The sequence below is a fragment of the Equus przewalskii genome, chromosome 18 (genome assembly GCF_037783145.1).
Source record: "Equus przewalskii isolate Varuska chromosome 18, EquPr2, whole genome shotgun sequence".
NCBI lineage: Eukaryota > Metazoa > Chordata > Mammalia > Perissodactyla > Equidae > Equus > Equus przewalskii.
The window spans coordinates 52585332-52611293 of record NC_091848.1 but is presented as its reverse complement, the minus strand read 5'-3'; the positions used below and the strand labels follow the sequence as shown (position 1 = coordinate 52611293).

At 36.7% G+C, this 25962-nt stretch overlaps 1 protein-coding gene across 7 annotated transcripts in view; it reads left to right on the top strand.

Moving 5' to 3' along the window:
• Positions 1-14409, top strand: part of ALCAM (activated leukocyte cell adhesion molecule) — a 187239-nt gene extending 172830 nt beyond the window's left edge. For all 7 annotated transcript variants that reach the window (XM_070582872.1, XM_008520229.2, XM_070582871.1 and 4 more), the window contains 2 exons: positions 10556-10671; positions 11950-14409. In XM_070582872.1, coding sequence (XP_070438973.1) covers positions 10556-10643 — 88 coding nt within the window. In that variant the 3' untranslated portion in view covers positions 10644-10671; positions 11950-14409. The remainder of the gene's footprint in view (positions 1-10555; positions 10672-11949) is intronic.
• The last annotated feature ends 11553 nt before the right edge of the window (positions 14410-25962 follow it).

Below are 25962 nucleotides of genomic sequence, written 5' to 3'. Positions count from 1 at the left end.
CTTTTTCTGTCCACTTTACATAATCTTTACTTATCCCGAAGTGGCAAAGATATTTTTTATATCTTTTTCTACAAAACTTCTAGTTTTAACTTTTACATTTAAGGATATGATATAAGGAATATAATATAAGATTTTGTGTGTGGTGAAAGATAAATGTGGTTTATTTGTTTGTTTGGGTTTTGCTTTTATTATATATATATTTATGAAGTCATTCCAGCACAATTTGTTTAAAAGACTTTCTTTTGTCATAATAATAATAACAATAATAATAAGTGTTTCAACTTTGGTGTTCTGCTTGAGTTAGCAATCATATTTCTTTACATTTCCATATAAATTTTAGCAACTTGGCAATTTCTACCAAAAAATTTTTAAAGCTTTGTGGGATTATGGTTGCTTTGAATTTATAGATAAATTTGGGTAGATTTGACATCTTAAAAATATTTATTCTTCCAATCCATGAACATCATAAAGCTCTCCATTTACTTAAATATTTTCCATTTTTCTTAACAATATTTCATAACTTTTGATGCAGACAGTTAACACATCTTATAAATTTATTTTTAAATTATTTTTGTGTATTTTGCATCTATTATAAATGCAATTATTTAGTAATTTTTATTTTCCAGATTTTTATAGCAGTATATGAAAATATAATTTTTATTGTTGTTGAAATGTATACAACCATCTTCCTAAATTTGCTTCTTAGTTCTACTAGTTGTTTTGTGCATTTCTTAAGATTTCTGCATGAACAATCATTTCCTCTGCAAAATGAGGTAATTTTACTTCTTCGCTTCCATTCTGTATTCTTTTAATTTATTTTTCTTGCTTTATTGCACTCATAGAGACCTCCAAAATAATATTGAATAGAAGCATTGAGAATAGACATTTTTACATGTTCTCAGTCAGAGAGGGAATTATTCAACATGCGTTATTATGTGTAATGTTAGCTGTACATTATTCGTATATGCCTACCCAGAGTTAGACAAACTGCAACGCTAAGGGGACAGTCCTCCAGATGCAGAGTCTGCCCAAGAGTTCTGTCCTCGGCTGCAAGGAGTTGGGGTCCAAATATGAAGCTGGAGGGAAGAGTCCACATAGACCACCCTCACTTCTGATACCAGCTTAAGTGTGGGGATTTCCCAAAACCACCCTCAGCTTTGATAATTTGCTTGAAATACTCACAGAACTCACTGAAACTTATCAGACTCATAGTTATGTTCATTACAAGTAAAGGATACATTAAAATTGGCCAAGAGAAGAGAAGTATAGGGCAGAGACCAGGAGGGTTTCAAATGTGGCATTTCCTTTGTCCTCAGGAACATGTTACTCTTCTGGCATCAGTGTGTGGCAAAAGCATGGAGTATTGCCAGTCTGAGAAGTTTGTCTGAGCTTTAGTGTCTGGAGTTGTTATTGGGACTTCATTACATAGGCATGATTGATTGACTAATCGTCCGTATGGTTGAACTCAGTCTCCGACCCTTCCTTTCCCCACAGGTCAGGCTGATAGCACATGGCCCAAAGCCCCCTCTCAACATCATATGGTTGTTCTTTCAGGTGTGGCCTGCCCCTACCCTAAGACAAATGGGTGCTGATGGCCCTACCCTGAGACATTTCCTCAGCATAAACTATCAGATGTGGTCCAAGAGGCCCACCATGAGTAAGAAACTTGCCACTTACATCACTCAGAAAATTCTAACTCTTTAGAGGTTATCTCCCAAGAACTGAAGACAAGGGCCAGACCTCTCTTTGGGCAAGGCCAAATTCCTTACTACAGAATGTCCTTTAACAGGTTGAAGAAATTTTTTTAATATTCCTAGATTGCTAAGAGTTTTTATCACAAATCATTGTTAAATTTTCTCAAATGCTCTTTCTACATCTACATTACATCAATATTATTTCTACAAATAATCATATTGTTTCCTCATATTATTTATTCTGATAAAATGGTAAATTACATTGATGGATTATTGAATGTTAAGCCAGCCTTGCATTCCTGGAATAAATTCCGCTCTATTATCATGTATCATAATTTGTATATATTGATGGATACTATTTACCAACATTTTATTAAAAATTTTTTGTCTACATTCATACGGATATTGATCCAGAATTTTCTTTTCTTATAATATTTCTCACAAATTTTGGTACTAGAGTAATGTGGGCTTCATAAAATGGGTTGGAAAGAGTCCCATCCTCTTCTTTTACTGAAAGAATTTGTTACTTCCTTAAATGTTTGATATAATTCAATGATGAAACCACCTGGGCCTGGAGCTCTCTTTATGAGAATTTGCCTTAAAACAAAAATTATAATTTTAATTTCTTTAATAGATATAAGTTTTCTTCTTGAATAAATTTTGGTAAGTTCATCAAGGAAAGTGTCAATTTCATTTAAGTTGTTAGCATTTTTGCAAAAAGAAAAAGCTATTCATAAGAGTCCCTTATCCTTTTTTGCCTCTGAGTTCTGTAGTGATAACACTTCTTTGTTTTCTAATATTGTTAATTTGTATTTGTTCTTTTATCTCCCTCAGTATTTTTAGGGAGTTATCAATTTTCTTAATGATTTCAAATAAGTAACTTTTTGCTTTGTTTTTATTTCTATTGCTTATTTTCAATTTTAATTATTTTTGCTCTTATCATTACCATTGTTTTCTTCTCGTTAGTGTTTAACTTGCTCTTCTAGGGGCTGGCCCAGTGGTGCAGCGGTTAAGTTTGCACGTTCCACTTCTTGGTGGCCTGGGGTTCACCGGTTTGGATCCCAGGTGCAGACATGGCACTGTTTGGCAAGCCATGCTGTGGTAGACATCCCACATATAAAAAAATAGAGGAAGATGGGCACGGATGTTAGCTCAGGGTCAGGCTTCCTCAGCAAAAAAGAGGAAGACTGGCAGTAGTTAGCTCAGGACTAATCTTCCTCAAAAAAAGAAAAGAAAAAACTTGCTCTTCTTTCTTTGGCTTTATAAAGTAAATCCAAAATTTAGGTCATTGATGTTAGCCTTTCTTCTTTTATAATGCAAGCATTTAAAGTCTGAATTTTACTCTCAGTACTGTGTTAGCAGCATTCCACAAACTTTGGTATGTTGTATTTTCATATTCATTCAGTTCAATTTTTGGGGGGCGGGGGTGAGGAAGATTCGCCTTCAGCTAACATCTGTTGCCAATCTTCCTCTTTTTGCTTTAGGAAGATTGTCCTTGAGCTAACATCTGTGCCAGTCTTCCTCTATTTTTTGTATGTGGGATGCTACCATAGCATGGCTTGATGAGTGGTGTGTATGTCTGTGCCCAGGATCCAAACTCATGAACCCCAGGCTGCTGGAGCAGAGCACACAAATTTAACCACTACACCACTGGGCCAGTCCCCAAAATATTTTTAAATTCCCCTTGTTTCTTCTTTGGAGCCTTGTAACTAGGACTGTATTAAGTTCCAAACATTTCTCATTTAATTCTGTTTTAAGACAACCTACTCTGTAGGCGTTTAGTCCTTTGACATGCATTGAGATTTATTTTGGGCCTAGCATGCAGGCAGGCAGTATATCCTGCTGAATGCTGTATGAGCATTTGAAAAAAAAGTTATTTGGTGGTTGATGGGTTCAGAGTTCTATGGCTGTATGTTAGGTTAAGGTAGATAATAGTTTGTTTAAATCTTCTTATCCTTACAGATTTTTTTCAAATTATATGAAATCACTTTACATAAAATGTCAGAGGGTTATAAGCATACACGTTAGTACTAGAGCCGGCCCACTACTGGTTACTTCATCATGATCATGCATCCTGAATTTTGGCACGTTTATTCTATCGGCTACTGAGAAAAGGGTGTTAAATTCCCTAAATAAACGTGTGTGTATTTGTCTATTTCTCCTTTAGCTCTGCCACTTTTTGCTTTACGCTTTCATGAGATACACACACTTACAATTGCTATGACTTCTGAGGTACTGCCCATCAGAATTATGAAATGTCTCGCACTGTCACTGTAACTCATGTTGAATTTTACCTCACCCGATATTAATAGAACCACACTGCTTTCATATGCTTATTGTCTACATGTACATCTTTTTCTGTCCTTTTATTTTCAGTTATGTGTATCATTATATTTGAAGTGCACCTCATATACAGCAGGGCTGATCAAACCATGACTCCCAGGCTGTTGCCAAGCTTTGTAAATAAGGTTTTATGGCAGCACAGCCAGGCCCGTTTCTTTACATATTGTTCGTGTTGTTTCAGACTGCAGTGCTAGAGTTGAAGAGTTGGAACAAAAACCATGTGTCCTGCAAGCCTTAAGTATTTACTCTCTGGACCTTTCAGAAAAAATGTCAACCTCTGGCGTAGAGCACTTAGTTGTCTCGCTTCCTTTCTTAGTGCAGTCCAACAATCTCCCCCTTTTAATGGGAGAATTTAGCCAAGTCATATTTGACTTAATTACTGGTATAGTTACATTTAAGACCACCATCTCCTTATTTGATTTCTACTTGTCCTCTGTTCCTTTTACTGCCTTCTTTTGAGTTACTCAAATAAGTTTTAGTATTACATTTTAATTTCTGTATTGGTCTTTTTAACTATACTTCTTTGTATTGTTTAGTTCTGATTGCTCTAGAGATTACAAGAAGAACTCAATTTATAACAATCTACTCATGTAATAATCTAAAAACCTTGAAACATTATAATTTTATTTAACCCCCTCCATATCATTGTAGTGTGAGGTTTATAATATGCGCCGTTGTAATGGATATGACAATAATAGCAAAGGGATGGAGGAGGTTGAATGAAATTATAATGTTTCAAGGGTCATATATAATGCTATGTATAAAGCACTGGACAGTTGGTTGTCTTTGCAAAAAAATTTTAAATAACATTTATGTTTTACCACATATATGCAACTTGTATTCATTCTTTCTCATATATCTGAGTTTCCATCTAGTGTAATTTCCTTCAACAAAACAACTTCTTTTAATACTTCTTTTAGCACAAGTCTGCTAATGGGGATTTTTCTCAGTTTTCTTTCATTCAGTTTAATGTGTCTTTATTTTGCCTTCAATTAAATGGTCTTTTTTACTGGATATAAAATTCTGGGTTGAGAGATTTTTCTTTCAGCATTTTAAAGATGTTTGATTGTCTCTGGTATGCATTTTTTCCTTATGAGACATCAGCTGGTGTTCATCTCATTGTTCCTCAGAACAAATTTTCTGTGGCTACTTTCGGGTCCTTCTCTTTGTATTTGCTTTTGATTAGTTTGATTATGATGTCTGTAGGAGTGTTTTTCTTTTTATCGTTCCTGCTTTGGGATTGCTGACCATTTTGGATTTACAAGTTAATGGACATCAACACATCTGGGAATATGTTTCATTGTTTCTTCAAATAGATTTTCTGCCCCATTCTCTTTTGCTTCTCCTGCTGGGACTCCAATTACACATACGTTACACTGCTTAATACAATATTGTCCCACAGGTCACTGAGGTTCTGCATTTTTTTGGATCATTTTTCTCTCTATTTTTCAGAATGTATAATTTATAATTTTTAGTCCTTAAGTTCACTGAGGCTTTCTTCTGCCTCCTCCAATCTGATGATAAGACAATTTAGTGAACGGTTAATTTCCAAAACTGTAGTTTTAAGCTGTAGAATTATTTTTGTTTACATTTTTTGCACTGAGATTTCTATCTGCTCTCTCATTGTTACGATATTTTTATTTGTCATTGAACATGTGATGTAATAACTTATTTATTGCCTGCTATTTCCAAAGTCTGCGTAATCCAAGGACATTCTTTAGACTTGTAGTTAGATTTTTCTATTCTGCACATGTATGGTCACTTTTTTATTATATACTAGTGTTTTTTGGGTGATATGTTGTAGAAATTCTAGGTTCTGTTAAAGGATATGAATTATTTTTCTAGCAGATAATTACATTACTGGCTGATTTCCTTGATCTTGTGAAGCTTACTCTTACATTTTATATGACACATCTGTCTTAGAGTGAATGCTGAGTCTCAACACATAGTCTTTACTCAGCTTTTCTGGGATTTCAGTAGCAAGACTGATATGTTTGCCAAGGACTTCTGGCTTGGTGAGGCTCAACTCCAGACTGTTTCCTGTGTAGGCAGTAGCTAAAATCTATGTCAGGTTTTTAAGCTTCCCAGTTGTTGCTTTCCCCTGGTCTATGTGAAATTTCTCCCACACATGCACAGCTTAGGGATCATCCAAGGAATATTGTAGCATACACAGATTTGGAGTCCTCGCTACCCTGTGATTCTCCCCTTTCTGAGATGGTCCGCCTTGATGTCCAGCTTTGGTTTTAGTTAGCCTTTGCCTCCCCATCTGGGAAGTGCCCTCAGAAGAAATGCTATGTAAAAATAGTCAAGTTCCCTTCAGTTTCTACTTTTTTTTCACTCTCAAGTAAGTCAAGTAGTTTATTGTGTATTTTTTCCTGAGAATTTATAGTTGTTACAAATGTAAGGATTAGCAAAACATAAGATTTCTTAAATCATTACTAGTACCAGAGCTTCTTATAGTCCATGCTTTATTTCAAAGTTGTGAAATCATTTTGTCCTCAGCCTTAATATAACTTCTTTCTTTCCGTACATGTCAAAACAGATTGAAAAATATCAAAATTACAAAATGTATTTATTACTTTTCTATATTTTTAATTTTGGTTTTTAGAAGGTGCCTACAGAACATTGACTGTTGTCACTATTTCTAGTGGTTCCAAACAAGTTGGAATTTTCACTTTGGAGACAAAGAATAGTAATTAATGAAGTTAGTTTGAAAGAAAAAGAGAAGAAGAGAGAGAGACAGTGAAATAAAAGCAGAGAGAAAAGAAATGGAGGAAAAATTGGAGGGGAGAGAGAAGGCAAGGAGAATAAAAGAGCGAAGAGGAGAGAAGAGGCTTTGAGAATTGTGTGGCTTTCCTTGATTGCCACAATCTCTTACTGATTTATAGAAATTATAGTTATTATTATATATTAGAATATATAGTTAGGAGCTATTAGAATAATCAAGGTACATGTTTATGCATATAATTTTGTGCAGTTTTATCTGAAAAGACTGATGGAAGACATCACTCAAGTTCTGTCATTTCAGTGTAGCTTTCTCTCTATTTTACCTATCTGTGAAAAAGCAGCTGTGTATGTGTGGACTCCATATTGGTGAACACTATTATTATGAGGAACAGTAGAAGGAAATAGATATGAACTGTAATAAAGTCAGTTAGTTCAATTCAGTAGAAGAAATGTCTTTTGGATGCCTGCACTATTCAGTCAGTGTATTATGTAATGTGGGTAAAATATAAATAAAACATGGTCCTTATTCTCAAGGAGTTATGCTCAAGTAAAGGAGACTAAAGATATTAGCCACATCTTGAAACATTGTGGGACAGACAGCTGGACATCTGGGTGGAGAGTCTCCAAAGGGCAGAGGTGGATCTCTTTGTGTTTAAGGGCTGAAGAAAGTGAGACATGCAAGAATCTCAATCTGAAGCCTGAGAGGGCCACGCCTTAGGAAAAGGGGCAAACCAGAGGTAGACTGAGCCTTACTAAAACGGCAGCTGAGCCTCAACCCAGGGCAAACTCTGATTGAAGTGGGGTCATCAGCCACTTACCCTATCTACCTAACAAAGGAAAGGGGAGGAGGACCTCATCTGATGGAAAGCAACGTTGTGTGAAGTCTCTACGGTTCTTTTATACATGGTGTCATGCAAAATAATGAAGAATAGAGGCAAAGAGTCAAGAAAGTACAATCAGTGATCAAGAGAAAAAGGAGACGAGCAGATCCCTGCATGATTTATTGTAGTTAACAGACAGGGACATTAAAATAATATAAATAATATACTGAAAATTGAAGAAAAGATGGTTAAAGGAGATGAATGGAATAGAAAATTGAAACTGTTAAAAATATTTTTAAATCAAATTTACATTTTAGAACTGAAAAATATAATATTAAAAGATAAGTCTTTTGTGGGTGAATTTAAAAGCAGAGTGGCCACAGAAGAACACAAGAGAAGTAAACTGGGACACAGATCACTAGAAAACACCCACATTGAAGCACAGACAGGGAAAAGAGTAGATAAGACAAGACATATAAGAGCATAAAAGACATTGGAGGACACACCCAAAGATCTAACTTATGTATAATTGAAGTCCCAGAAAGAACAAAGAGCAAGAATGCCCATCACAGGTAAAATAGATAAATAAATCATGATTTATTCACCCAGTGACAAGCTATACAGCAATGAGAATAAACAACTTACAACTCCATGCAACATTATATATGAATGTCACAAATATAACTGAGTTTAAGTAAAACACAGACAGAAATGAATACATGTCATATGAATACATTTGTATATAAATCACAAGAACAGGTAAAACTCTTCTGGATTGTGGCAACCTTTGGAGAGGTGGGAGTGACTGGAAGGGAGCACGATGAAGGACTTCTGGCTCTGCAACTGTTCTGTCTGTTGGGCTGGGTACTGATGACATTGATGCCTCCAGTTTTTGAAACGTCATTGAATTGTACTCTTATGATTGATATGTTATCTTGTATGGATATTATTCTTCAACAAAATAGTTTTTAAAAGGATTCATAGATTTATAGAAAGTTCAGGCTTTTAAAAATGTCCTTAGGGAGCATCCTAATCCACCACCCCTCACGTTTAACTGTGGAGCTTAGTAAGATTTTGTTGGTTATTAAGTAACTTATTAGCAAAAGAGATTAGATCTCAAGTCATCTGTGATATATATAATGTGATATATAAAGTAGATGGCATATATATCTTACATATATGGAGAGAGAGCCCATTGCATTGTTCTTCCATTTGCCTGGAAAATATATGTGATAAAGAAGTTGTCATTCACTATGATGTATCATTTTAGTACAGTATAGAAAATATTGATGTGATATGAGATAACTCAAAACATAGACTCAAATTTCCAACATGGTCTTATTTACAGTTTTATATGTCTGTCTTATAAAATGCTATCACGTATTATAGGACTGAGTTAGCTGACAGTTTGAAGTTGCTCTCTTGCCTTATGAATGGATTTAGAAGGCTGTAGTTTAAGCTAAATTAAGAACTTTTAAATCACAAATTAAATTAAACACATGCTAAACATGATGAATGTCCCAGTTTGAGTGAGCCATGTGTCTTTATCTCATTTGGACATATGTCATACACCATTACAACACTTTTTCTAGAAAAGTTGTGATTCTTCACAAATGAGTTAAGGAATTCTATTTAAAGCACAGAATAACTTTTAGGGAGCAATGGAGTTTTCTACCCCAGCTTCCTTAACCAAGAGAAACATTTGACATTATATAACTTCTTAAAAGTAGAAGTATTATTAGGAATTATATGGCAGTAATAATTTGGAGTACCAAAGCACTGTGGTTCCCTGGATGTGCTTATAACAGGGGAGAAGGGAGGGAGGGAAAGAAAGAAGGTAGGAAAGCAGGAAAGAAAGAAGGAAATGGCTTACTCTTGGAAATACAGTTGTGATTTCTCCCGAGTGGTAAAACCAAGGAATTGAGCTGTGTGTTTAAGAAAACCTGATTTCAGGGGCTGGCCCCGTGGCCGAGTGGTTAAGTTCGCGCGCTCCACTGCAGGCTGCCCAGTGTTTCGTTGGTTCGAATCCTGGGCACGGACATGGCACTGCTCTTCAAGCCACGCTGAGTCGGCATCCCACATGCCACAACTAAAAGGACCCACAACAAAGAATATACAACTATGTACCGGGCGGCTTTGGGGAGAAAAAGGAAAAAAAAAAGAAAACCTGATTTCAGCTCTTAAAGGATTGAACCTAGTCATGTGTAAGCATGGCAGCCGCTGGGGCAGTGTCTCTCAAATGTTAGCTGCAGCCGAACCAGCAGGAGGTCTTGTTTGTCATAGCTGGCAGGCCCCATCTGCAGGGTCTCTGTCTCCACAGTTCTGTTGTGGGACCTCAGAATTTGCACTTCTGTTAAGTGCCAGGGTGCTGATGTGGCTGGTCTGGGGCAACAATTCGAGAACCACCACATTAGAGCTGCTTTAGCTTGGGCTGCCAATGTTCTCTCATAAATGCGGTTCTCCTTCTAATCTTGCCTTTGATTTATTCGATACAACAGAATCCATAGCAAAGAGACAGGGCATTGGCTCAGGCTGGATGCACCATAGGGAATGCCAAAAGGGAAAGGCCCTAAGAAAACTCCCTCAGAAGATTTCTGCAGAAAGTATTTGCCCAGAATGAAAATTGTAGCTATCAAACAATAATAATTGCTTCCTAGAAACTGGAGAGAAAAACAACCCAGCCCAAAACACAATGCAACTAAGTATACAGAGTCTGTATTCAACATAATCAATTTCTTTTTCTCTTAGCATATGTTTAAAGCAATCCCGCTACCAAGGTAATTTCATTGGAAGGTGTTCTGTTACCAGCGAACCCTGACAGATGTGGAATTGTTTACCTTCGTGGTTTGCCTGTATTAGATGTAACACACATGCTTTTCAAAGATACATTAATGTGTACTCTAAAATTAAAAAAAGAAAAGTTAAATATGTGTGTGTCAATGTGATAATGTTTATTTCATTCTCCTATAGGACTGCATCAAAACACGTCAACAAGGAACTGGGTAATCAGGAAGAAAACAAAAAGTTAGAAGAAAATAATCACAAAACAGAAGCCTAAGAGAGAAACTGTTCTACTTGTTGTCCAGGTGAGTAGGCTGTGTGAGCCTTCTGGAAATAATTCCCAGGAAAGTAGAAAACATCCTAGGGGACGAAAGGGAAAACCTTGACATCAAGTTGCTTCTTAATTGCAGCTTTCAACACAGGAAGAGAGTTTCTCAGAAGGAAACTTTGGTACCTCAGAAAGGTGTTCTCAGAAGAACAGAATTTCAACAGTCTCCCCATCCTCTGAAAAATAATCATTATCCTCTGATAATTTTTAAAACTTTTGAGATTTTTAACATTCACTTAGCATTTTGTATTCTAATGCCAAATTTTGTATTCTAACGCCAAAAATTCTGCTGAGCACAAAGAAGCTTAATTTTATAAATTGATATTTTGATTGGATTTATACATAATAATTATATGAGCGTGATTTTTTAAGACAATTTCCAAAAGAGGTACGTTTCCATGGTATTGCCACTTACAATTTGAGCTTTTTGTTTTTAATTATATTCTCTCGAGCCAGCCAAACAGAGGAGTCATTTGGACAAATTATTTTGTGTGTCCTTGAGAATAACTGTTGCTGTAGCTCATTCTTCTGATGTAAAAATTCCCCAAAGCCACAGTAAAACTTTGGTTCGCTGCAAATAAACCACGAGTCACAATTTGGGTGGGTCACCTGAGTTAAACCCATAGAGAAAATGGGGAGCGTGAGAAAGAATTGTAATTGAAATTGATGCACGCAGGAAAGAAAAATAGGATAACTGAAATAAGACATTTTTAAAATCTGAAAACCAGCCTCTCAAATTGACTGGGTGAAAGAAGTGAGAACAGGGTCCCTTTGCCTCTCCTGCCTTCCGTTGGAGGCGAGGACATAGCAATCCCACCTCATTGTTTTTTTCTGTTCTCTAGGGTTCATTCCTCAATCCTTTGTAAACACAGAGTTTACCTTCTATTTTCTTCAAAATTGGAGACAGTAAATTCTCACAGGAAAATTGAGCTTGAGACAAAGCTCACCAAATAGTGTGATTTGAAGGGATAAGTGAATTCTTTAACCTAAAGAGAAACAGAACACAGTATTTTCCTGAAAAACCTTATAATCTTCATATGAATTAAGCAATTTTCATAAAAATAAAGACTCAACACTTCCAAAAAAGTTCTTTGTAGAAGGCTCCGCAGTGCCTTCAAATGGGTCCCGGGACAATGGAGTTTCATGAAAGCCTCCTCTGAAGTAATTTCTATCACTTTTAGTACAAAGCATGGGTTGATGGTAAAAAATGATTGCTATGGTAACTTACTAAATTATGTTTTTTTCATTGTTTCAGAGAAAATAACTATATAGACCAATTGAAGCATGAACGTGGATTGTATTTAAGACATATACAAAGACACTGACAGCAAGTCATGGTTCAAGTATTAAGCAGTTCATTCTACCAAGCTGTCACGGGATTCTAGAGAATTATCTCAAGCAAAACAATGAAATGAAATTGCAAACAATAACAACAAGTTTTGGCAGCCATGATAATAGGTCATATGTTGTGTTTGGTTTGATTTTTTTTGTTGTTTTCTGTAAATGTCTGCACTGAGGATTTCATTTTGGTTTGCCTTTTATGTAAATTTTTTACGTAGCTATTTTTATACACTGTAAGCTTTGTTCTGGGAGTTGCTGTTAATCTGATGTATAATGTAATGTTTTTATTTCAATTGTTTATATGGATAATCTGAGCAGGTACATTTCTGATTCTGATTGTTATCAGTAATGCCCTCAAACTTTCTCACAAGCACCTAAATCCCAAAGGTGGCAGCTTGTGAAGATTGGGGACACACACATTGCCCTGTTCAAAAGCTGTGATTTTGATCACAAGGAAGGGGGCGGAGGCAGAGTCAGAGTGATAAGCACCAGAAGAACTAATTCTGTGTTTGCACCACCAGCTGACTCTCAGAAAGCAATCGCACACACATGTGAACACACATACATAACAATGGTACTCCCAAACTGACAGTTTTGCCTAGTCTGAAAAAAGCTTAACACAGAATTTGGGTAGCGCTTACCTTTAGAGACACTTGCTAGTAAATTATTTTCTGTCAAAAGAAAAAAAACAAACCAATGTGTGAGAAACAGTTTGGAACAGTCATGGATCCCATTTTCATAGATCACAATGGAAATAACTGTAATTAAAAATTGGTGTTAAATCCTTTGGGTTATCCACTGCCTTAAAATTATACCTATTTCCTTTAAAAAAAAAAAAGATATCAGTCAGAATTGGAGATTTTTAACAGTGGTCATTATCAAAGCTGTGTTATTTTCCACAGAATATAGAATATATATTTTTTTCGTGTGTGTTTTTGTTAACTACGCTACAGATATTGAATGCACCTTGAGATAATTTAGTGTTTTTAACTGGTACATAATTTATCAAGCAGTACATGAAAGTGTAATAATAAAATGTCTATGTATCTTTAGTTACATTCAGATTTGTAACTTTATAAACATGTTTTATGCCTGAGGAAATTTTTAGGGTGGTAGTATCAGTGGAAACTTTTTGAAGGAGACTGGATATGGGCCAATAGCTACTTGTGATGAGACTTTCACACTTTGCTCTTTCAAGCAGAAGCCTGGTTTCTGGGAGAACACTGCGCAGCCATTTTTGTCCCAGGATTTACATAACTTTATGGGAAAAAAAAATGAACATCAGATTTCCAGGTATAGAACTGTGTTCTTTGGGAGGAAAAAGGAAAACTGGTGTTTGTTTTTTAGAATGGTGGAATCAAAAATGAAGGCAATTAAAAATAAATTGAAGATTAAAGTCCAATGGAGGTTAGGAATAATCTTTTGCCACTTCTGCATTATTTAGAAACACGTGTTATTGTACCTTCGTAAGCCGTTCACTGTCTGGACAATAGTGACTCAGTTTAATAAAAGCTTCCTGTAGTACATTGGTATGGATTAAATACATAAAATATCCTATTAGACTCGATGCTGTATAAAATGTTATGGGGAAAAAGCAAATATGTTATTTTTGCCTCTAAACTTTGATTTGTTGAAGTTTTATTGGGCAGGAAAAAAAATTGAATCTTGGTCAATATTTAAACCAAAGTGAAAGGGGAAAAACCAAAGTTACTTGTTTTGCATGGCTAAGCCATTCTGTTATCTCTGTAAATACTGTGATCTCTTTTTTCTTTTCTCTTTAGAATTTTGTTAAAGAAATTCTAAAATTTTTAAACACCGGCTTTCCACAATAAACCATGAACACTAAAAGGAGATTACTTCCATATAAATATTTTTTCTTTTTCTCTTTTGGTGTGGGAGATCAGAGGTTCAAAGTCTAATTCCTAAGATATATTTGCGGAAAGAAGCAAGGTGACAATAGAAAGAGAGGCTTATACTACAGTTATTTCTTGGCTTCCATTTGCTGTGGAGAATGAAGTCCAAAAACAGCGGTCAGAACCCGGAGAGCGGAACATGGCAGACTCCGAGCTCTGGACAGAAGGCAGGAAGTTTGTCGGGAAAAAGGGGACAACACTATTACCATTGACTCGATGCCTGGATAAAAAGGAAAGCTCGTTTGTGTAACGGCAGCCATGTGCACAGCGATGCTGGGAAGGAAGATAACGCACAATCCTCAACTTTCCAGGATTTGTCTCTTCGATTTAACTCTTCGGCAACAGGTTTTGGCAGTCCAAGGTTTATTCCCTATCTGTGATTACAGGAATTGTATGTGGAAATGGATTAACATACCCGTCTATGCCTAAAAGATAATAAAACTGAAATATGTCTTCACAGATCTCTCACAGCTGTCTGCCTCTTGTCTAAACTAGGATGTTTGTGTATAGAATGCGATATTCTTTATTAAGGAGTGGAAAACCCATTGTGACTCTCCATCTCTCTGGAGAGGGAATGCAGCAAAATCAAACTGTCCATGCCTTCCTAGGATGTCAGGTGGGCCATCTTAGCTAGTCCTAGATTTCACTAGTCGTTGGTTCTGTAATGGTGTGTCTCTATCCTCAATGACAGCATCATACTTACTGTGGGTGTCCCATGTGGGTGTCCTAGGAACTTAATTAAGAGGACATTCTCCTATTTCTTCACATCCACCATTAACACACCATTCGGCTTACCATTTGGAGTTACCTAGGCGTAAAGTTTCATAGAAATGGATCTAGAGATTAGATTGGTGGGTACCAAACATAGGGCAAAAAGAGTAAAAGGGCACCTGTGCACGGTGACAGATGGTAATTAGTCTTTGGGTCGTGAACATGGTGTAGTCTACACAGAAATCAAAATATAATGATGTACACCTGAAATTTATGTAACGTTATGAGGCAGTGTTACCTCAATTAAAAAGAAAGAAATGCGTTCCCTTCTAAATAAGGTAGAGCCAGCTGTGTACATCAGAGAAAGAAATTAATATTTATCGGTCCATACTATATATTAGAACCAGCCATATATATCTTGTTTAATCTGTAATAGTTGTAGGTAGTAGTAAGTATCCCTCCCATCTGACAGCTGAAAACTAAGGTTTAGAGAGGTCCCATAACTCCCAAGTACATTTAGCTTCTAAGTAGATAAGTTGGGTATCAAACAGATCTGATTCTAAGGGCTGTGCTTCTCCCAGTCCACTATAGTTCCCAAATTTCTTTAACAAAGAAATCCTCCTTTTCATAATATGCAAAATTGTGAAATATTAGTTGACACAAGCACTGCTTATACCATCTATAAAGGATTATTTTAAGATGTTCTAATAATATAACAGGCCAATATTATATACTATTCAACTGTATCTGGATGATTATTTTATTAGACATTATATATATAATTATATATGTACGTGTGTTTAAAACACATGTGTATTTATGTGATATCTATATGTCACATGTGTATTTATGCAAGATGTATATATGTCATACATTTTCAAACACATATATTGCTGTCATGTACTAAGTGCCTATTATGAGACAGGCACTTTATTGATATCTTATTTACACTGTTTTATTTGCATCAACTCAATATCCTGCTACAGGAGGTGCTGTCCCACTTTACAGATAAAGACAATGTAAATAATTTTGTCTACAATCACAGACACAGGAGGTGGTTGAGCCAGGACCTATGTTCAAGATGCCAAAGTCCAAGCTCTCTTCACTGTATTGTTTATCATCCCTGAAATAAGAATATCTATCTGTCTATGCTTGGGGAGCCTCCCAAAACTAGATTTGCAGTGGATAACCTACTTGATCCCCTTAGTAACTAATGTCTTTCATATTCAAAGTAATATGATTTGTGAAAACTGCTTTGAAAACAATAAATTATTATATATATACTGATTGTTTTATTATATGTCTAAGGAATCAAATGGAACTAACTCTACTATTAGAAAAATCAAGCAGTAGATTTGGCTTTAAAAATATCATGCTTTAACAATAAAAAAATACTTTAGTTAAACACAGAATGTATATTTTTAATCTAAGCTTCTTAATAAAAAATATTGTTAAAATGCACTGTATTTGCGAAATGTGAAATCAGAAAACTGGAGCTCATTGTTTTCCCAGCACACTGTCTCCACCTATTCATCATCCTCATTCTAATCCAATTTCTTTTTTTTCCCCTAAATCCAATTTCTCTCACTTTTTCTTCTAAATTCTTCTCAAATGCGCAAATATTCATTGGAAAATGAACACACAGGCATACAACTTCAAAAGCAGATACCACTCTCAAGTTATCTGTCTTGTTCCTTTTTATTAGCTAGCTCTGGAAAAGGCTTTACCTTGTGATGTCCAAGCAGCTGAATGAGAGAAAAGATATTCAATTGCATATTTAGGTGTGTACATGTGTACACACACACGCACATGTAAACACAGTGTGGGCTATTTTATCCCATTTTCCTAGAAAGTAAGACATAGAATTTGATTATCAGAAAAGGAATTTGTTTGAAGAACTACAAAATATTTGTCAAATAGAAAGTAACTATAGGGTGAAAATATTCCTGACACTTTGATGGAAGCATTCATAAGTGTAACAGACAGGTACAACACCGCATCCTAGGCATGAGTTGCAATGAAACTTGTATGAGTAAACCTAATTATATAAACTCTATGCTATCAAGAAATAAATGAGAACTCAAAATCATAGAGGCTCAAAATAAATTATTAGATTCTCTGAAAACACTTTTATTGTCAGAGAGCAGAGGCTATAGTCTTCAGGAGGTAAAACATTTGATAAAATGTGCCTTGGAAGCTGGCAGCAACTCAATTTGGACTATTTATGAGATAAATAATCAAAATGAAATCTCAACTTTTTCTATAAATATTTTCTTTCTGATCCTATTTTCGCAAGTAGGCCAGGATAAATTGAGATTCAATCAGCATTTGAAATTGATGGCCTGATTCACATACCATCTGAGATGCTCACTTTCACAAAAATGATAGTTGAAATTTGGGCAGCCCTATACAACTCTTTGAATTCTCCTCAGTAAGAAAACCACATTATTAGTGAAATAAGATGTAGTTACTGCTTGAAAATTGATTTACAGAGCTTTCCCTGGAATGGCTTATTAAGGAAATGGAATATTTCTCTTAAGAATAGGTTTATGTCTAAGCATTAGAGACATTCCTTGGATGTTAAACTGCTACTAAAACCCAACTTACTCAGAAGCTGTGGGGCTTTCTACATTGTTGGTAACAGCAGCTAAGCTCCTTTTTCTTAGCTTGATTAGAATTGTCCACCAAAAGCTTTCAAACACTCTTTGTTTTGAAAGACAAATAGACATTACCTGTTGTTGAGTCTGATTCCAAGAGGAAAGATTACTTTTTTAAACATTTGCAGGTTCACTTACAGGAGTAATCTTCTGTAATTTTTACTAATTTTGAGAGTTTCATTTTTCGTATATTATAGTAGCATACAAGCTGTCTAAAGGATGATGGAGTTTTGGTTACCACAAAAGCAACAGACACACCTTCCCCCATATTCCTAACTGATAATCTGTTTCCAGAGAAATGCGATGAAAAGGTTGCCTGTAGTGACTTTGTTACACTTTCATTCTTTTGAGGTTTTTTCTTGAATATACTAAAATAAAGTCATTAAAATATCAAATACCTACTTACTAGTTGTCACTACAGGACTCATTATATTTGTTGTTTTCCTGATGATATCAGCTATGTGTGGAATCAGCGTTGAATTTGAAGCGTTGTGCAGATGTATAAATATTAATGCTGTTGTTTTCATGGGATTTCTGCAACATGGATGGAGTGAAATTTATGTTGACCCCTCAGCATCGTTGCCCAGTGACTCTCGGCGTTCCACCGAAGAGAGACTGGCAGTGAGGCAGTGCTTGTTGGGTCAGCCCCATGACTCCCCACTCTTACTACTGGAAGTAGGGTATTTATGCTTGTATAGGTTGGGAGTGGGAAATCTGAGTCTCAATTTCTCCTTTAAAATGGTTTTTCCAAGCTTGTGATCCAACGGGGAAATCATGCGGTTGGGAGCAAAGTCAACTGGGCTTTACCAAAATAGTTTACATTCCAATTCAGAAATGAAAAGCCAAAATGGAGCAGCAGAGGTTCGGGAACTTGGTTGAGCAAGGGAGCCTTTAAGTTATGGTTTGGTTCTCCAAATCAGCTCGAGTTTCCAGCTTTAACGTGGATATTATAATCGCAGTTAACAGTGCTAAAAGGTGACTGATGAAGCATGTCAGCAACAGCCTTTGATTTGTCCTCAGCTCATCTTTTCTTCTTAGAAGAAGCCACTACAGCTACACCATAGTATAGGTCCTTTCCCTCCATTCCCCTCTTTCTACATTTCAGAAGACGCTCCCTAAAATTAAATACCTTTGCAAAAAGCATCTTGTTTCCATTATGGTCCATTTCTTGCATTAGCTCTCCTAATTCTTTACCTTCCCTGTCTCCATACCCTTTGCAGTGACTTTGCAGTTCTTCCCAAAAAAGGGTCAGCACATATTTTCTCACCCCTTGACACTAGGCTCAGCCATATGATTTGCTTTGGCCAGTTTTCTAGTTCTGAGTCTGGGCCTCTAGTGGCCATGTTTCTTCTTGCCCTCTGATACTTCTGTCATTACTACGGGAAGGACAAGCCGAAGCAAGCCTGTTAATGCCAGGAGGAGGCTGAGGACACATGGAGCAGATCTACACCAGGTAAGGTGCCTCAGACAAGCCCAGGCTAGAGCAAAGCTGCTAGCAAACCCACAGCCACATGAGCAAGCCCAGCCAAGATCACTCGAGCCCCACTTACACCAGCTGTCAATCAGATGACCTGCAGACACATGGGCTGCAATAATAAACAAGTGTTGGTTTAAGCCACTGAGTTTTGAGATTGTTGTTATGTGACGACAGCCAACTGGTACACTTCAGGAGCAACTGAATTCCTGGTTGGCATTTTAGGTCAAGATAATAGCAAGAACATTCCTTCTGCAAAAAATCAGAGACATTTTATTAAAACCCTAATAATTAGACTTTTGTGCTTCTGAAATGGTTCCCTCTTCTCTGAACTTTCTGGGACCACCATTCCCTCCCCAGGGCCTCCATCCTCTCTCTGTGGTATTAAATACACTTTGGCATCACCATATAAGAGTTAATTGTAGTAATGCCAGATAGATATTTAGAGATCTTTCTTAAGCATATAAATTGTATACAAGTCTCTCAGCGGACGTGGCACATTATGTGTTCTGTCTGGCTCTAGCCCACATTTGTCCTTTTCCATTGTTCAAAAGTTCAGCGTTCAAGGCCAGTTCAGATAATTGCTCTCTCTGTATGCCCACATAATTACATGCCAATACCTTTCCCCAAATTAGAAATTATATTCAAGCTAGATATTCTGCTGACACCACATCCCTCACCAAATGTCAGAGTCTCTTAAAAAATATGCTCAGCTCAAAAGGCCTAATGAGGTTTTCAGTAATTCATGTCCTTGGTCATTAGGACAATCGTACAAATCAGCAAGCACTCAGGTGTCCAGGCACTAAATGGGAAAATGAACCTAAAAGATCACAGGCAACATCTTGAAAGAATTCAAAGAAGTGTTCTCGCTGCTTTCATTAACCTTTTCCTTACGTTTTCACATTCCAGGCACAAGTTCTCTAGACTTATAAAACTGCTCAGCAGGAAGGTTCAGTGTAAGGAGATAAAAATACAAATAGGACTGCTTAAATAACAAATAATCGGGAAGGAATTATTAAATATACCTACACATACATACACCATCACCAAATTGTCCTGCAAGCCATGCACTTGCTGACTGTCCACCACACCCTGGATGAAGCAGTGGTGGTGATAGAGTGATGAGGACTTTGTTTTTTGTGTCCCCCAAATGGCACAGGGCATTCTTGAGAGACAGATGTACTTAACGGTTTAATGAAAAAAGGGTAGTCTTTAGAAACAAGCAGACTTTGAATGGACTTCTAAATGAATAGGGATCTGTAATTTATTAGCTTTGAGGCCTTGAGCGTAACACCAAACCCCTGAGCCTCAGCAACCTCATCTGCTCATCAAAATGGCAGTAATGCTAATTACATCAGAGATTGTTGTCCTTTAAAGAATAAAAAGCGTATGTTAAAGAGAAAATAACTCTGTGGCCCACGGTTGAGTGCAGATTGGAGATTACTGCAGGGCAGGGAAACCCAGTTTGACAGGGTGTAGGTTACACAGATGGAGGCAGTAAGCAAAGAAATAGGTATACTTTTAAAATACGAAAACTACAAACAGTATCTTTTCCTGCAGTGGGAAAGCAAGTCTCTGAAAACTGCCGACTTGCTGATGTATCTGGTCTAATAGATTAGTCCTTGGGCAAATGCTGGCCTAGATGTCTGTAGTGATTCCTGGAAATGCTCTTCTCCACTGTATGAATTGATTCTCATTTTAGCCGAATTCAGGTCTGTGCTGCTGTCAGCAGGCTAGATGGCAATGTCAAGGTTCGACATGACAAAAGGATCACAGTGGTCCTGGCCCTGATATGGATTTCTCTACATTAAACCCAGCATGTATGGGGTTAAAACCAAAACACTCATTCCCTGCTTACTCCCTGGCTTCCTGGCTCCAGAATTTACTATCCTCCATGGAGACAGACACCGCCAAGAACAACCACCTGGATTCATTATCTCCTCCTCCTCCTCCTCCCCGCCAGGGAGCTACAGGCTGGTGGGAAAGCTGCTGGCCAGCAAGGTCATGGGCTCCCTCCTCTCTGCAAGGAGTCTCAAAGCCAAACACAGGCTTGTGGAAAAGCTCTGACCAGCAAGGCCATGTGCTCCGCCTCCCCTACCTAAAACCCCACATAAAAACTCTTCCTTTTAGCTTTCAGGGACTTTGGGATTTCAATGTTAGCTGCCCTTTCTCCTTGCTCAGTGTTGTGCAATAATAAAATTCCTACTTCCTTCCACTACATCCAGTGTCAGAGATTGGCTTGCTGCGCAACAGGTGAGCAAACTCACTTCAGTTTCGATATCAACAGTACTTGTATATGGTACGCACTCTGTGTGTGAGTTCATCTTACTTTGTCCGTCTGTACTGCAGTTAACAACCATATGGACATAGGTGGCCCAGTACAGGTAAGATTAATGGAGTAATGTCTGGCGTAACATCACCTCTTCTAATTCAGTGTTTAGTTCTTGCTTCCTTTACATCTTACTCTGTTGCAACTGTGTAATGTGGTTTCCTATGTTGGAGAAAAAGAACAATAATAATTAAATAATTTAAAAAGACAGCTTGAAATATCCTCTGAGGCCAGAGACCCCGAAGTCACCAGCAAATAAGCAACTTCCTACTCCCTAGCTTTTTCCTACCTCCTTCCCCATACTTCAAGTCTAGAGTCGAAGCTGCAGAAACGAAGTAGGGATGGGGTGGGAATGGAGAAAAAAGCAGTCATATCTCACTTCTGCGCCCAAACCTTATTTAGTTAGAGCAAAATGCAAAAAGAAAAGCCTTACCTCACAATGAACATTGAGTTGTGATCAATATCTTGGATTGGACATTCTTACTTGCTGAATTGAGACTATGTTTTGTGATTTCAAGTGACTACAGAACTGTCTCTTATCTCTCCGTGAACCAAAAATTCATGAGTCCTGCCCAAGTTTCCATCCAGGGGCAGGGAACTTAAAAATAAGGCTCTTTTCTGCTTGGCTGTCTGATTCTTTAGACTGAAAGTCATTGAACGGACAATACAGCGACCAAACAACTGCCAATTTTGCCTCATTATTCCTTGCATGCCTAGGCTTAGCAAAGGAAAAATGATCATCTGTATTATGGAGTCCATAAGTGACATCATTTGCGCTGCCGAAATAGATAAGAACCATGTTAATGGTCATTTCTTTCTTACCGTTCCTTCCACTTTTCTCCTAATTTGCAAGTCTTACACACACTTCAGACACAGGATGGACAAATTATCTAATCATCATTACAACTAGTGAGATGAGCTTTCTATTGTACACAATTACGAGTTTGATTTTGTTGACAAGTGCGTCTTCTGTTGTGTCCTGACAGGTAACTTCGTAAACAGCCTATAAAATCCTCGCAATCACTGCCAGTCATAGTGGACTTATAGGATTTGGGGTCATTGATCTAAATTACTACATGGTCTGATTAGAAAGCCCACTGCAGTGCAATTCATCCTTTAAAGGATCTTTTCCAAAATTAAGATAACACATGCTTAGAATAACATTTCCTTGAACTTCCTTTGCATCCCAGGCAGCTTATAATTAACATGCAAGGACAATCATTCTAAATGCAACATTTAATACCACTGACATGTCCCTCCCTTAGAAACCGGCAATTTTAATCCCTTTATTATTAATTTGATTAATGCAAATTACTCTATGTGGCTGAGAAGGAAGAGAGGGGAATCAAAGTTAGCACACTGATTCATTTAAATTTAAATTCTTGAAAATGATATGCTCTTTAGCCTGTCACATCGAGCAAAGGGACAAATATTTCCTGTACGAAATAATAGATTTGTTCCTACATGAAGAATCCGGGGAAATATTTCAAATTCAAAATGACTGTGCGCATTCTGGGATGATATATATTCTCTGTGGATTTACTAGGGGAAAAATAAAATCCATAACACACATGAATGACAGCAAAATAACTCCAAAGGCAACATAGTTAACCAAGAGGTCATGTGCTAAATGAGAGGCTCATCCGGGCTGCAAACAACACCTTAGAGAAATATCACCAAGATAATTTTATAAACCTCATTTATGTTCCATTTTCCATGCTGTTGCCCTTTTGCATTTCACTGATCATCAGTTTAGACAGAAGTTTTTTGTCTTCACTTTGAAGAATACATGATATTCTGTAGAAGAGAACTCCATCTGTATTTTGATCTTAAACTGTAATACAAATGCTCACACATACACAATTTACTCAAGTAATATGCAAATAAAGAATTTGATGTTCAGAAAAGTGATTACTGAAGAGTCTACATTGATATTTAGAAAAAGTATATTTTTATTTCAACTCTGTCCACTTACTTGTGATGTCCCACTCATCTAAAATGTCTTTTTTCCTACAACTATCAAATGCTTCTCTTTCTTTAAAATCAAGCTTCATAAAGGTTTGATCCTTACTTTATTTTCTAATGACTTCCAAGCACCTGTAATAATGTCTGGTTCATGATAGACCCTCAGTAAGTATGTGTAGAAAAGGAGGAGGGGGATGGGGAGACGGAAGGAACAGAGGGAGACATTGCCGCTGGACACAGTAAGTACCAAGTGAAGAGAGGACTTACACCCAGGCAGTCCACCAGCTGGCTACACTAGTTAGATTCTGTCTCCACATGCTCATGTTTAAGCTAAATGTTGTTTTCAACTGTCAGATTCAGCAATTCAAAGGCCTGTATTTTTCTTTCTCACATTTTAACATCTCTATACTCAAGATACAAGTTAGGCCCAATGATGCCTAGCTTTGCCTGGCAGCAAACATGACATAGTTGTCACTTTGTAAGAAAATACAAAAAGCTCCAGCGTTGAAACTTGCAAAGTTAAATTTCAATACATTGGATGAAAATCAGAAACATTATTTTAAGCTGTAGGATATAAACAATTGAAGGAGGGAGTGGGAAAGGCATGGATCAAATGGGTTGAGCGAGTGCCAAATGGAACTCAAAGTTAGGCTATGTCTATATCATCGCAAACCCACTTAAGAGCCCAGCACCAATGGCCTTTATTACGTTTTGGTTCTTGAGGGCACAAAGGAAAATGCATGGAAGAAAATAGACTTGATGACTGAATTGAAAGGCAAAGCAGAAAAGTCATAATCTGAATGGTAAGAAAGTTTAAGAATTCTTAGCCAACGTAGTTTCCTAATATTGTTGATTTTATGTATGATAAGAGTGATGTATGATTCAAAATAAATGTCTAAATAATACTATAAGATTCCTTCAATAGGTAACAATAAAAAGTTTAAAATGATAAAACACTGTGTGATGGTTTAATTGAGAACACTTTTCTTTCTTGGTACCTGAAAGAATTCTAAGTCTTGCAATGGATGACATTTTTTGAATCAATGAAATGTAGTATGTGATAAATAAATAAGCCAAGGACAAATCACAAAGAGCTATTCTCATTAGCTGGAGAAGTGTAAGCAATCTTCTCTTCAACGAATTCGGTATTCTACAGTCAAGAAAGTAAAGACATTGAACCTTCAAAACCTCTGCTTGCAAGTGTGGGGCGTCCTTGGGGAAGTTATGCAAACCTTTCTTAAGTCCCAAGTTCTTCATCTGTAAATCAATGAAAATAATGCCTCCCACAAAAGATTTTTGTGAGAACTAAATGAGTACAAGAAACCCAGTACCTTGTCCCTAGAAAGCACTCATAAGTGATTGCCATTATTATTTGTTTGTGTCTACACACTTCTCAGCCAGACATTCAAGGTCTTTCAGAAGACAGCTCAACGCCTATCATTTCCACAGGAACCACTTGCTCCTCCTTTGCTCTTGTGGTTTGTTCCCTGCTTCTCACACTTTCCTCTCACCCCTCCCTCCTCCCGTCAAACTTCAAATCCTGCTTATCATTCCAAATTCAACTCATTCATCATTAAAAACATTCACATTGTTACACAACCATCAACTCTATCCTTCTGCACAACCTTTTCATCTTGTCAAAGTGAAACTCTACACCTATTAACCAATAACTCCCCATTCTCCCCTCCCTCCAGCCCCCCAGCAACCACCATTATATTTTCTGTCTTTATGATTTTGACTGTTTGAAATACCTCATATAAGAAGGGTCATACTGTATTTGTCTTTTTGTGACTGGTTTATTTCACTTAGCATAACGTTCTCAAGGTTCACCCATGATGTAGCATTTTGCAGAATTTCCTTGCCTTTTAAGGCTGAATAGTATTCCATTGTATGTATACACCACGTTTTGTTTATCCATTCATCCTTCAACGGACACTTGGGTTGCTTCCACATTTAGCTATTGTGAATAATGCTGCTGTGAACATGGGTGTCAAATATTTCTTCAAGCACCTGATTTTAATTCTTTGGGGTATATACCCCAAAGTGGAATAGCTGGATTATATGGGAGTTCTATTTTTAAGTTTTTGAGGAACTGTCCCAGGTCTGGCTCAAATCAGCTATTTCACGAAGAGTCCTGGAATATTTTAGCAGAAATCATATTTACAACCATACGAGTCCTCATTGCTACTAGGCCTTTTCTGTGGACAAAATCAGGAAATGTGGCTTTTGTAAGAGAAAAAACTTTACAATTTAAATGTAAGATTTTGCAGCTTTTTATTTAACTTGTTTTACTTTATGTAGGTATCTCTTTTCTGTCTTATGCTGAAAATTTCCTTCCTTTGCTACAAGAATGTAATTACCTACTTTTATCTTAAATATACCTGTTGTTGTTTTAAAATAACAATATACTACTAAAAGTAGTCACTTGAAGTTTATTTTTAATCTGAAGTTACTTTTGTCTCTGTGTTGTTATATAATCAACAGTTGAGGTCATTTGTTTCAGTTTGTTTTTAATTTAAATTTTTCTTCCTATTTAATATACTATTTTTCAATTATATAAAATATTTACATGGTTCCAATGTCACAATTGTAACACAAGATCATATTTCAATCCTCTGCATACCTCCTCCTATAACCTATAACTTTCCTTCCTGAGAGGTAATCATTGTTATTGGATTTTTTAGTTATCCTTCAATAGTTTCTTTTTGAAAACAAATGAATATGTGTGTACATACACACGGGTACATACATGCATACATACATATATATGTTTATATTTCCATGTTTCCTCCACTTTTACAGAAAATGTAGCATACTATCAATACTATTCTGCTCCTTGCCTTTTTTCACCTGACAATACAGCCTGGCAACCTCTCCA